The sequence below is a fragment of the Plectropomus leopardus genome, chromosome 14, assembly GCF_008729295.1.
Source record: "Plectropomus leopardus isolate mb chromosome 14, YSFRI_Pleo_2.0, whole genome shotgun sequence".
Lineage (NCBI taxonomy): Eukaryota > Metazoa > Chordata > Actinopteri > Perciformes > Serranidae > Plectropomus > Plectropomus leopardus.
In genome coordinates this window covers 4,797,062-4,809,462 of record NC_056476.1, presented here as the reverse complement: position 1 = coordinate 4,809,462, position 12,401 = coordinate 4,797,062, and the positions used below count along the sequence as shown (strand labels likewise).

The 12,401-nt window shown below is 38.2% G+C and overlaps 2 protein-coding genes across 6 annotated transcripts in view; both read left to right on the top strand.

Moving 5' to 3' along the window:
* Nucleotides 1-309: 309 nt before the first annotated feature.
* wdr89 (WD repeat domain 89) lies at nucleotides 310-5,023 on the top strand. 2 transcript variants are annotated; one of them, XM_042500972.1, is made up of 3 exons: nucleotides 310-524; nucleotides 2,186-4,248; nucleotides 4,407-5,023. In XM_042500972.1, exon 2 carries the CDS (start codon nucleotides 2,207-2,209, stop codon nucleotides 3,341-3,343), a length of 1,137 nt encoding a protein of 378 aa, XP_042356906.1. In that variant the 5' UTR covers nucleotides 310-524; nucleotides 2,186-2,206; the 3' UTR covers nucleotides 3,344-4,248; nucleotides 4,407-5,023. The 2 variants fall into 2 exon arrangements, with proteins under 2 accessions (XP_042356906.1, XP_042356907.1); XM_042500973.1 differs by having other exon boundaries at nucleotides 2,186-4,287.
* Nucleotides 5,024-7,996: 2,973 nt separating this feature from the next.
* ppp2r5eb (protein phosphatase 2, regulatory subunit B', epsilon) overlaps nucleotides 7,997-12,401 on the top strand; it is a 58,485-nt gene continuing 54,080 nt past the window's right edge. For 2 of the 4 annotated variants that reach the window (XM_042500158.1, XM_042500157.1), the window contains exon 1: nucleotides 7,998-8,397. Coding sequence is in view for 2 of the 4 variants with exons in the window: in XM_042500154.1 (XP_042356088.1) it covers nucleotides 8,563-8,591 (29 nt within the window). In the remaining 2 variants the exon portion in view is untranslated. Of the gene's footprint in view, nucleotides 8,592-12,401 lie in introns of all 4 variants that reach the window. The other 2 variants (XM_042500154.1, XM_042500155.1) reach the window with 2 other exon arrangements.

The window sequence follows — 12,401 nt, the reverse complement described above, 5'->3', positions numbered from 1 at the left end:
AAATATATAATTAAAACTTACTTATTTTACATCTGCAGAGGAGTTATTGCAAAGGTATACTAAAATTCACTTTTCCCCAAAAATAGACAAAAATAAATTTAAATTGAGTGCCACGACGTCTTCTGATTAATCCATGTCTTATTTAATCGCGGTGCCATTATTTTATATTTCGGGGTATTATTTTTATTCTTCAACATAATTTGTGTTAAATGAATATTTGTTTTTTTTTTCCAATAACAGCGGAACCTTTTATTGAAGGGAGGGTTCCCACCCGGCTGTAAATAGTGGGACACATGGTATGTCCTCATGCTTTAGAGTGAGTGGTGTGATAATATTATCGGTGCTTCTCACGAGTTTTTTATATCTGTTTTTATTTGTATTTATATTTTATTATCGTTAAAATTGCTCATTATATCGTTAAACTGTACAGCGGCGTTTTATCCAGAATGGCGACAGAAGTTTCCAAGTAATCTACAAGGTTTTCAGTTGATTTTCTGTAATTTGTGGAGATTTCTAGCAAACAGGTAAGTTTAAAATAATAACACACGCTACATTATAAAACAGCACATAACACACAAACATAATAACAGCTTTAAACGGTCACTGTGAGCCGATTTCAGCTCGAATCCCTGACGCGTGAAGAAGCTAACGCCGAACTTCATTTAAAAATTGTGTATTTTTTGTTTATTTGTTTAATTGCGAAGAAAATAATATCACATCGAATACAAATTATAGCCATAAGAAATTGTTATGCTCTTGTGCCTAATTCGGCGTAGCTGACACCTACTAAACTTTACGTTATTATTGTGAAAGAAGGCGATATTTATAATGAGCTGCTTACTCGTCGTCGTTTGTTGTGTCACTGATTGTAATTAATGCAACAGTAAAAAAACTTTATGTACACGTTAATATTGTCAATAAGCAAAGTTACATAACAGTGTTTGGATTCTGAACTGAGTCTTTCAATAGAAGAAGGGGACACATTTTAACCAGTTGTTACTATGATATTGTTTAACATATTTTATATATCAGAATCTGGTTTATTGCCACGAAGGTTTTTGCAAACATGGAATTTATTTTGGTGTTTTTTATGCATAAACAGCAAACAAGGTTCCTGCAGATCCTTAAATGGTCTTAAAGGGCATTTAATTCATTATTTAAAAATAAGACCTTATTTGGTGGCCTATAAAAAAGACTTAAATTAAATTTTCAGAAGTCTTAAAAATGCTTAAATATGGGAACTTTTTTTCTGATGTTGCATTGTACAATCTCGAAATGAACAGCAGCATCTTTTTTTGTAAAATAGTTTAATTCCTTCCCTTAAACTCGTCATTATGGGAATTCAAATAGTTGAATCTCACATGCAGATTGAGAAACACAAAATCGCCCAGAAAACCTTCCAGAAATGCCAAATATTTTTTTTTTTTTCAACATTTAACATATATCATTTAACTTTTTCTTTTCAAAAGTCATGTTTTAGGCTAAAATAAAAATTTGGGCAAGTGATTGGAAAATTGGTCTTAACACAATTCCAAGCGAGTATTTTAATTTTATTTTATATAACTTTATTTATATAGCCCCTTTAAAAACACAGTTTACAAAGCGCTTTGACAGACAAAACAAATCAGAGGCAAAAGAAAAAACAAAGAGGTGATAATTAAACAGAGGCAGAGACGTTAGAGGCAGAAACATGTTTCATAATATAAAATACAAAATAATTATTAATTAATTAATATGAATTATAATCTTATTTATATAGCACTTTTCAAGCTTAAACACAAACACCTCTCAAATAAAAATGTTGACAGAATAAAATAAATGACACACCCCACCCCTGCCCCCTAATGACAAAACCACAATTAAGAACATTTAGAACAAAAATAATAAAATAGCAATGTGTACAAAAACATATACAAATACAGTTTTCTAATAAGCAAGTAAAATGTGGAGAAGGAAATTACTCTAATTTAAGCAGATCAAAGATTAAAATAAAGGCAATAAACACTCATCATTAATAAAAATGATAATAAGAAGCAGGTTAAAGAGAGTAAAACGATGCGTTAAAAGATTATTCAAAGACAATATCACATAAAAGCAAGTCTATAAAAATGTTTTTAAGACGTGATTTGAAAGACGTCGCTCCGGAAACGTCCCTGAAATGCGTGTTTTTCTTCTCCGTGCTCAGTGTGGTTGAGTCTCTGACGTCATGGAGCGTTTGGAGGAGAAGGTCAAAGGTTTGTCCATCGCTCGGCGGTCTCGCCCGGAGGAGCCCACCTACCTGCTGGACGTTGCTCTGCAGCCGTCCGGTCTGCTCGCCGTGTCCTGCTCCAACTTCACCGTCCACCTCCACGACAAGGACACGCTGAACCTGCTGGGCGAGTATCGGGGCCACAGCGGGCCGCTCTGCGGGGTCGTTTTCTCCCACACGTCCCCTCACTTCCTCTACTCTGGTTCTGCTGACGGGACGGTCCGCGGGTGGGACGTCCGCCGCCCCGGGACAGACGCAGCGCAGGTGTTTAAAAGCGACTCGTCACACAGCTTCTGCAGCTTCGACTTGAGCTGCAGCGACGCGCTCCTGTGCGCCGGCACCGAGCAGGTCAACGACGAGGACAGCTTCCTGGTTTTCTGGGACGTCAGGAAGCCCGGCGGCGGGCTGCTCGGGGTGTACTCTGAGTCGCACAGCGATGATGTCACACAGGTGTGCTTCCACCCCCGAGACAAAGACCGCCTGGCGTCCGGCTCCACAGACGGCCTGGTGAACGTGTTTGACCTGAGCCGCGGGGCGGAGGAGGAGGCGCTGCAGGCCACCTGTAACAGCGACTCGTCCGCGGGCTCCGTGTGTTGGTGCGGCGCGGACTACACGCAGCTGCTGTGCCTCAGCCACGACGAGGGGCTGCACCTGTGGGACCTGGGTCAGCTGGACACGGACGAGCCCCTCACCGTCTTCAGCACCTCTGATGCTCGAGGTCTGACGCTGCTGGCTGACGGCGGCGGCGTGGATTACCTGGTGGGAGGGAGGTGGCTGGAGGAGGCGCAGAAGCTGCTGGTGGTCGGAGGGACGAACAGCGGCGATCTGCACCTGATGGAGTGTGACCACGAGGGGCTGCGTCTGCTGAGGACCCTCGAGGGCGGCCACTCCTCCACAGTACGCTGCTTCCTGTGGGATGCGGCAGCTGAGGCTCTGGTCACCGGGGGAGAGGATGCTCAGCTGTTGCTATGGAAACCAGGAGGGGAGGAGCTCACGGGGAAGAAAAGGGAGTCAATGAAGAGCGAATCAACTTTGAGACTCAAATCCAGACCGCATAAAAAACACGGCTACCAGAGAGACAAGAAGGCAGCGTAACCACGAGGAAAACGTCACGTGCTGAGTCACGATAACTGACGGCGACTCAACAGATTTATTTCTGAGAAAAATCACAAACAGCTCTGCACACAAAAAGTATTCTGCACACAACACACAACCTCAGCGAAGGAAGTCCTTCGAGTGTGAAAAACTCGCCGAGGCGGACAAATTCAAACGTGCGTTTTCTGTTTTGGTTCACTCTGAAGCAGAGCTTAAAAAACACGTTGAGTGACACCGATGCGTCAGCGCGGATGTTAAATGATGTTAGATTCATGGATACGTTTGTCTCACGTGAGACTAAAAGAATGAAAATGGAAACGCTGGGTAACACGTTGGCAGTTCCGGCGTTTTTTGGGCAGAAGTTACTGTAGAAAGACTGAAGACTCTGTAGAGGACTTTGTATGTAGATAAAAACGACTTATTCTAAAATAAACACACAACGATTCTTATTTTCAGGTTATTGTACACAAACAAAAACAAAGTTATAAATGTTATATTCCACTCTGCCCATATATACAAGGTAGATGTGTTATGTTTCTTAACTTACCTTAAATCCTGCAGACTGGGCCTTTAATGAGTGAACAGTGTTAATGTGACTGCACTTTTACACCTGTTACTAACACGTGACAAAGTTACAAAAAGTTCCCAAAACTAAAAAAAAAAACAGAATTTCTTTGATTTTTGAGTGAAGTTTTGATTTGATGGTTTTTCCGTCAACACACAAAGAAAAAACGACTCCGAGCGGCTTCAGGAAGATCTCAGAAAACTAAAGAAACAAAACAAATCTTTAAATATTAAAAATAAAGATTTTGTTTTCTCTTTGTGCAGTTGAATTGTCCGTGTTTTTCTGACGCAGCTGTTCCATCGACGACCATCAGAGCTCGTCTCTGTAACTCGACGAAACGGTGAAAAACATTGATTTCTTGAATACAAACTGAATCTTAGTATGTAATTTGGAAACAAATTGGGTTCTCTATTTTCATTTTTAAATGAAGATTTGTACCATTTTGTCAAAATGTTTGTTATTATGACATTTTGTTTTTGAACTATTTCTCCGTTACAGCTGCTGCAGGCGGACGGTTATTACTGCATCACATCCTGAGAGTCACCTGAGCCGCCCGGCACAGCGGGATCACGCTGAGAGCAGCTTTCACCCCCAAATAGCAAAGAGTGGAATAACATGATTGGCAGTGCGAGTGTGTGTGTGTGTGTGTGTGTGTGTGTGTGTGTGTGTGTGTGTGTGTGTGTGTGTGTGTGTGTGTGTGTGTGTGACTCCTGCAGAGATGGAAGCTGCTGCAGTCGCCTCTTTATTCACATCAGAGACAGTTAAGATTCACAGTGATTCTTGGTGGTGATTCAGCGATCTTTGTGGTTTTTATTCATCGACCACGTTGTTATAATGAAAGAAAACATATTTTCACGGTGAGGAGACGGGCTGAGTCATTAAATTATTAAAAGCACATGGACAGAAAAAAATCTCTTCTGGAAAAGATGAAGTCGTACGAGCAGACAGAAAGATGCTTTTTTCAGGAGTTTAGCAAAACTGTTAAAACCAGGTTTATGTTTTTAAGTATGTTAAAGCATTTTGGTGTGTTTTTTTTCTCAGTGATACCTTTGTGACTGAATTTATGGTTACATTTTTGAAAAGATCACAAAAACATCCATCTACAAGTTGTACAAAGTGCAGCAAAAGTAAAAATGATGATTCTACACCTGCTTTTTTGTTGTTCTTTTTAAAATCGGTTTATGTAAATGTACAAAAACAAAATACACAACCAAATATACATGAAGACTTTAAAATGTGTAAAAAGGAAAAAAAACAAGCAAAAAATCTTAAAAAAATAAGTAATAATACACTGAATCTGTATAGCACCTTTCATAAAAGAAATGCAGCCCAGCGTGCGTTACAGCAAAGAAATTACATGCATGAAGTACTTTACACGAAATGACATAGACAAGACAAAAACATAATAAAATCCAATTTTAAGGATAATATAAGATCTGATAAATAAAGTGGAAAAAAGGGGGCAGAGTAATTAATTTTTTTTTTTATTAAAAAAAAGCAACAAAAACACATAAATAAAAGCAAATAAGTCTTACAGCCAAGTGCAATGAACAAAAGCAAAAAGGTTAAAAAAAAATCCTACACAAAACCTTTATCTCAATGAACAAATAAACAAACTACTTAAACTTAAAAAATCACATACTTGAAAAGGACTCAGAAGAAATTACAAAAAAACAAAAAGTAAACAAATAATTTTGTAAAAAGTGTGAGAAGGGGACTTAAAAGAAGTATATAAAAAAAAAGGAAAGCAAACAAAAAATAAATAAATAAGATGAATAAATGAATGGGGCGCCTGCTGGCTCAGTGGACTGAGCGGGTGCCTCACGTACAGAGGCTGTGTCCTCACTCCAGCGGCCACGGGTTCGATTTCTGGCCTCGGCCCCTTGCTGCGTGTCACCCCCTCTCTCTCTCTCTCTCCCCCTTTCACACTTGTACTGTCCCATCAATTAAAAACAAAAATGCCCCAAAAAAATATCAGGAAAAAAAAGTAAATGTGAGGAAAAGAAGGAAGAACACATTAATTTATTCCTACCCCTATAAATAAATTCACATTCTATACAGATGACTTTTTAAATTTAATATGCAGCCTACTTCGATATGGACTTTTCATTTAAGAACAAAATATTATTAATATTATTTATTTATTTGTTTGTTTGTTTATTGGGGGAATTTGCAGACAGACACAACTGGGCCACCCTCCACCCCCCTACGCGTGCACCCATGGCTGGTGCTCAAGCCTTAGCTGTGTTCATAGTAGCCTGTATATTGTAGTTATGTAACTCTTCCTGCTAACACATCCCTCTGATATCTCGGGGTTTGCACAGAAATCCGCTCTTCCTTCACACCGCGCTGCTTCACCGCTGCAGCCGGCTGTTAGTCTGATGAATGCGCAGTGAAGCTGGGTCAAATCTGCCGTCAAAGTGCGGGTAAAAAAGTGCAGAAGCGAAGGGCTGGGCCTCGGACAGGTTTAGCCTCATTCCTGCAGCACGCTGTGTGGCAGCAGCGGAGACTCCGCACACACACTCTCTGCTCCCTGCACGAAGCTGAAGTCAGCTTCACATTCGTAGCTTCCATTCAGTAGTTAAGGGGAAAGTTAAGGGAAAAGACATAATTTTGTTTAGAGACCAATAATCTGCTTTTTGCACCTCATACTGTGGTGAAAACATGTCCGACATTTAAGGTCTCAAAACACACTTTCAGATTTGTGAAACCTTTATTCTATTTGTGAAAATGCATTTAAAAAATCACTACTTTGATTGTGTTTTTTTTAAATTCATTGACCATGTTGTTATAATGAAACAAAACACATATTCACATGGTGAGGAGAGAAAAATTATTTAAAATATTAAAATAACATAAACAGAAAAATAAATCACACGAGTAGATAGAAAGATGCATTTTCAGAGCATAGCAAAACTGGAAAAATCAGGTTTATGCTTTTCTGTATTAAAGTTTGTAGTGTTCTTTTTTTTCCTTAATGTTACCTTTATGATTGAATTGACGGTTACATTTTTGGAAAAATCACAAAAAAATCCATTTGCAGTTGTACCAAGTGCAGCAAAAGTAAAAATGATATTAATTCTACACCTGCTTTTTTGTTATTGTCTTAATTCTCTGTTTATTGATTCATGTGAATGCACAAAAACAAAATACACAACTAAATGAACAATTACTTTTTCCTTAACTCTAATGCCGTAAACATAATGGGGGACTATAAGAAACGGGTTTGGGGTCCTCCGTCAGAAAATTTTAGGTATCAAACACTTAACTTCCTGCATTCTGGGGAATTTTTATGCACCTTTTTTTTTTTTTTTGCCTTTTCTGCATGTATATGATATATAAAAAATAGAGATAAATTTCATTTATAAATCTAATCATTATACATTTAAAGCTATTCTACAAAATAGGATACTTTTTCAATATATTATTTTTATTTTTTTGGAACTTTGTTAAGGTCATTTTCTTGTGTTTGTTTTTTAATTTCCTTTTCTGTTGCTTATTTTCAGTTCTTTTTATTTTTTTGAATTTCCTTCTTATCAAATCAATTTGCTCAGGTGTTAAGGGTTTAATAATTGTGCCTTGTAGGCCCGTTTGGGCTGGACATATTGTTTAGGTATGATGCAATAATAAAATGTAATCAAATCATCAAATCCCTGGTTTTAGACTCAAAAGACCTTGCTAAGGCACTTATCTCACTTTGACGAGTTTAGTTTAGTTTTTTGTTTTATTTATTTTTTGTTGTACTGTCCTTTCTCCTGTTTCTGTTCGTTAAAAAGCAATAAAAAGATAATTACAAATAAGTAAATAAATAAAAATGGTGGGACTTGTCCCCTGAAATCTACACTTTAACTTAACTTCTCCCCTTAACTGCTTGATCGGAAGCGACGAATCGGAAACTAACTTCAGCGTCGTGCTTTCTGCCCCGATCTCTTCCCTTGTCCCTTCTCCTCCACCTAACCGACGGATCCGGAGCCTCGTTTCCCTCTGCACCGTGACTGACACCGCCTCCTGTCCAAACACAGCGCCCGACACCGCCGCCGGCAGCCAATCGGCGTCGTAGGTCGGATCTGAACCCCGTCCAGCACGTTTGCGTGCGTCTCTGTTATGTGTGCCATGGTCTAACCCAGCAGTGTTGACAATAGGGTGAAAAAGAACCAGCCCCGAATCATAACCGAGCTAAGAAAACACCAAAATTTAGGGGTTTGGGGAATTGAATCAGTAACAGGAATGTAAATGCGTTAATGTAATCGTTTTATATATATTTTGTTATTAATGGGAGTTTGAGGATTATTCCGTTGGAAGGAAAAAAAGGTACTCGTGGGTTTGGCTGTTTGAGGCCAGATTTTCCTGCTGTTTTGCCGCTGCTTGGGGAAAAAAAGGCTGTCCGCACCGAGCTGGAGGTAGCTAACAGTTAGCCCCGATAGATTTCCCCAAAACGTAGGATAAACTCCTCCGCCGCCGTCTCCGTTGCGAACCACAGAGGATCAAGGTAAAGTACTGCGATTGGAGAGCTAACAGCCAACTCGGTCGGGCTCGGGGGTCGGGACTCGGGACTCGGTGTGTGTTTCCCAACCCAAGTCGGTCTGTCAGTCTGTGAGCGCTAGCTAACGGTAGCAGCATTAGCACTGCCCACCCCCCTGTATTTACATCTGGGATGATGGGTGATCGCCCGAGTCCGCCCAGGTAACGTTATTTTATTAGCAAATGTTAGATCAATGTTTTCATGTGCACTGAAAGCTTAGCTGGTGGCGGCTAATGAGCTAACATGTAAGCTAACCCGCGATAGCCGTAGCATCAACGTTAGCTAGCTACTCAAAAAATGCCGTTTTCTGACATAAACCGGACACTTTTGATACAAGACTGCATCGTCTCATTATTGGTAATATTAAATTGTTTTGTACGCTCTGAAAAGACGACTAACTAACCGCTAAAGCGTCAAAATCAAACGCTTTGTAACGGCTATGGTTGCTAGTTAGCTAGCTAGCTAACGTTGGTGAGGTTATCGCGCTGCTGTCAAGTTTTGAATATTATGCTGCTGCCAGGCCCAACATGGCCAAGCTAACGCCAGCTTATCCCAAACGGCTTCATTTTCAGGGTTCCCACAATCATGGAAAACCTGGAAAAGTCATAAAATTTCCCGATCACGGTTTCCAGGCCTGGTAAAGTCACAGAACAACTAAAAATCATTGAAAGTTTGGGAAAAGTCATTGAATTAGTAATCATGTGAAACCTGAGCAAATTGGCTACCTGAGTAAATCGGCTTGATTTGTTTCAAAAAATGGGGGAAAAGGCACTGAGCAACCTGTAAGATGAAATGACACCTAAATTAGCAACAAATTAGTAAAAAAAACACAAGAATGTTACCAAAAAATAGCCAAAAAAGAAAGTAAAAAAAAAAAGAGGAAATTACTGAAAAAGCACTTAAAAATGTTAATTTTGTAGCACAATCTTAAATATACATATACAGCACTGTGTGAAAGTCTTAAGCCACCATAGATTTGTTGTTTTAGCAAAGTTGCACTTGGGATATTTATTTATTTCTCAGTCTCTTTATCAAGATACAAAGAATACAGAGAACATGTCCAATGCATTAAAACACCATTAAGTCAAGAGTATGTCACAAATTTTGTATGTAATGCTCAACATAGAAAGGGATAAAGACCTTTTTACTTTGTAAATGTCAATTTTTCATTCTTACATTTTTTTGAACACCATCAAACCCCATACATGTTTTATTTTTCTGTATGTTTTGCCATTTCTTATAGTTTGGACCTGAGAGAAACAAAACTTAAATCAGAATTATGTTCATTACTTTAATTACAAACCTGGATGATGAAGAAAATAACAACCTTGAAACTGTCGTTCTAGGCTTCAAATTTTAATTACCTTGTTCTTATGAGGTTATGAAATTGCATTTGAAGTGTGTGTGATACACACGACATCGGATAGTGCGAGGTCACACTTAATACTTGCAACTGAAATATTTGCTTTTAAATAAGTAAGTAAGTAAGTAATTGTATACATATTTCCTGTATGTTGTGGTTGTATTTTAGTAAAGTGACTACTGAGAAATAAATATGCATGATCATTATAATCTTACTAAAATAACAAAGTTTAAGGTGGCCTAATACTTTTGCACAGTACTGTATGGGAACATTTAAAATTCTGGTTATAAGAATATAGATTTTTCGACATATTTTTTCTATTAAAAAAATATTTTCCTAAATCTGCTTGTTTCTTGTAGTTTGCAATACATTTCTTGCCAATTCCTCACTGCCTTTTCTGTGTTATTTTATTCAAAAGAAATCAAACCAATATACTCATTTCTTAAAACGTTACTGAAAGAATGCTGCACAAGAAAATCAATGTCTATCCAGGTTTCAAAGGGTTAGAAATCATTGAAAGTTTTGGAAAAGTCATGGAAATAAATATTTTGTGTGTATTTTAATTGCTGAAGTAATCTTCCATGTAATGTAACATAACGGCAAATTTATTTTCTGAAGCTGTCGATGTAACGTAGCTTTAAATTTAATCAATACGTGACGATATGTTCACTGTTATGTATATTAATTCATTTTCCCCACGCGCCGCATCTCTCTTCATGTATGTCACCAAGCTGACATAATGTTTGAACAGAGTTTGAATTTAAAGTTTGAAAAATGCCAGGCAAAAAATGTATTATGGGTCCTTGAAAAGGCATGAAAAAGTTTTTAAATTTTGTCCATGTAAATGTGTGGGAACCCTGGATTTTTGACCTCATGCAGCTCATGGCCTACTTTGCTGCTCTGTCTGACAACAGTAAATAAGTAACATCAAATTACACAGTAAATTCATATAATCTTTATTATGTCATTTGGCTCAGGTGGTGGCTTAGTGGCTGATCTTTCCAGGGCAGAGCTGATGTCAGGGAAGCTTAGGGCAGGTTTGCCCTAAAAGTGAAATATTTAATCCTGCACGAGTTGAAAAAGCTCTGTGAATCTGGCCTGGGACAAGTTTAGCCAACTGTCAAATATGTGGTGATAATAAGACATGGACTTTAAATGGCTTTGCACCAAGATAGTATGACTGACTGAATATGCCACCAGTCTGTCATGTTTTCTTGTCATAGACAACATTGTTTCAACATTGTCTGTTGTTGGGTGTGTGTGTGTGTGTGTGTGTTTACAAGTGGTCAGAGAGAGATAATCACCAGTAATGACACTGTAGTGACATGGATGATGAAAGGATGAGACATGGTGATGATGAGTGCGAGATACAGGAAGATAAAGATGACGGGTGATGACCAGTGGTGGAAGAAGTATTCACAAGTAAAAGTAGTAATGCCATAGTGTAGAACTGCATTGTTAGAAATAACAGCCCTGCATTCAAAATCTTATATTCTTATCTTATAAATACATTTTTAATGACTGATAACTGTAACATGTAAAAATGGTGGTCAGAACTATCTGACATTTCTGTTTTGCTTATCCTATGAGCTGTATTGATTTGATGGTGTCTTTGATAAACCAAATCTACTGGCATGGAAGGCAAACTGTGGAAGAGGCCGCAGTAAAACATTTAGCCACCTAAAAAATTGGTATCAGTCTAAGTGCACGTATATTTGAATATTTGCTCTGCTATACCTTGCACAATAGCTGATCAAGGCAGCGGTAGACCAGCAACTCTGCAATTCGGTGGAATTAAGTGACTGTTTTTCTCAGTATAGTTTGGAGTTGTTGATAAATTGGCTTCAGATCTCTGTTGGATCTGTCATAGGGCAAGGTGAAGTGATTAAAATATTCTAAATATAACATATATTTAAAAGAATGCTAATAATGTTAGCTGGCTTGAAATGAGAGTTTGCTCTGCGCCGTTTGATTATATGTACATGACACAGTGGTTTTCTACCAGGAAGTTAATGTAAATAAACAGTGGTGATTTGGTCCATAGTTGTGACATCACAAATTCTTGGAAATCCTGACTACTCATCCAAAAGTACAATTTCTGAATTCGTGCTACTGGAGTAGAATAGAGCTGCAATGATTGGTCAGTTAAATGTGAGTTGATAGAAAGAAGCTGTATTTCCAACTATCTTTATAGTTGATTAAATGTTTCAAATGTCAAAGATTTGCTTATTCCAGCTTCTTAAATGTGAGAATTTGCTGCTTCTTTGTCATTTTATGGTAGAAAATGCATAATTTTTGGGTTTAGGACCACTGGTTGGACAAAAGAAGCAATTTGAGGTGTCATGTTGGCCACTTGAATTGTAATGTGTAAGATTAGCATTTTTCACAAATTTTTGACTTATAAACGATTTATCAGTTAAATGTGAACATATTCTGCAGATTATTCAATAATGAAAATAATGGTTGCAGCCCTATAGTAGAGGTAAAAAGTAGCAGAAATGGAAATACGTAAAGTACAAGTACCTCAAAATTAATTTAAGTGAAGTAATTGAGCAAATGTACTTAATCACTTTACACCACTGACGTTTACTTTTATTTCCGCCTGGCC

Bases quoted from the DNA above. Each gene is read 5' to 3' on its own strand.
- wdr89 (XM_042500972.1), top strand. From the start codon at position 2,207: ATGGAGCGTTTGGAGGAGAAGGTCAAAGGTTTGTCCATCGCTCGGCGG.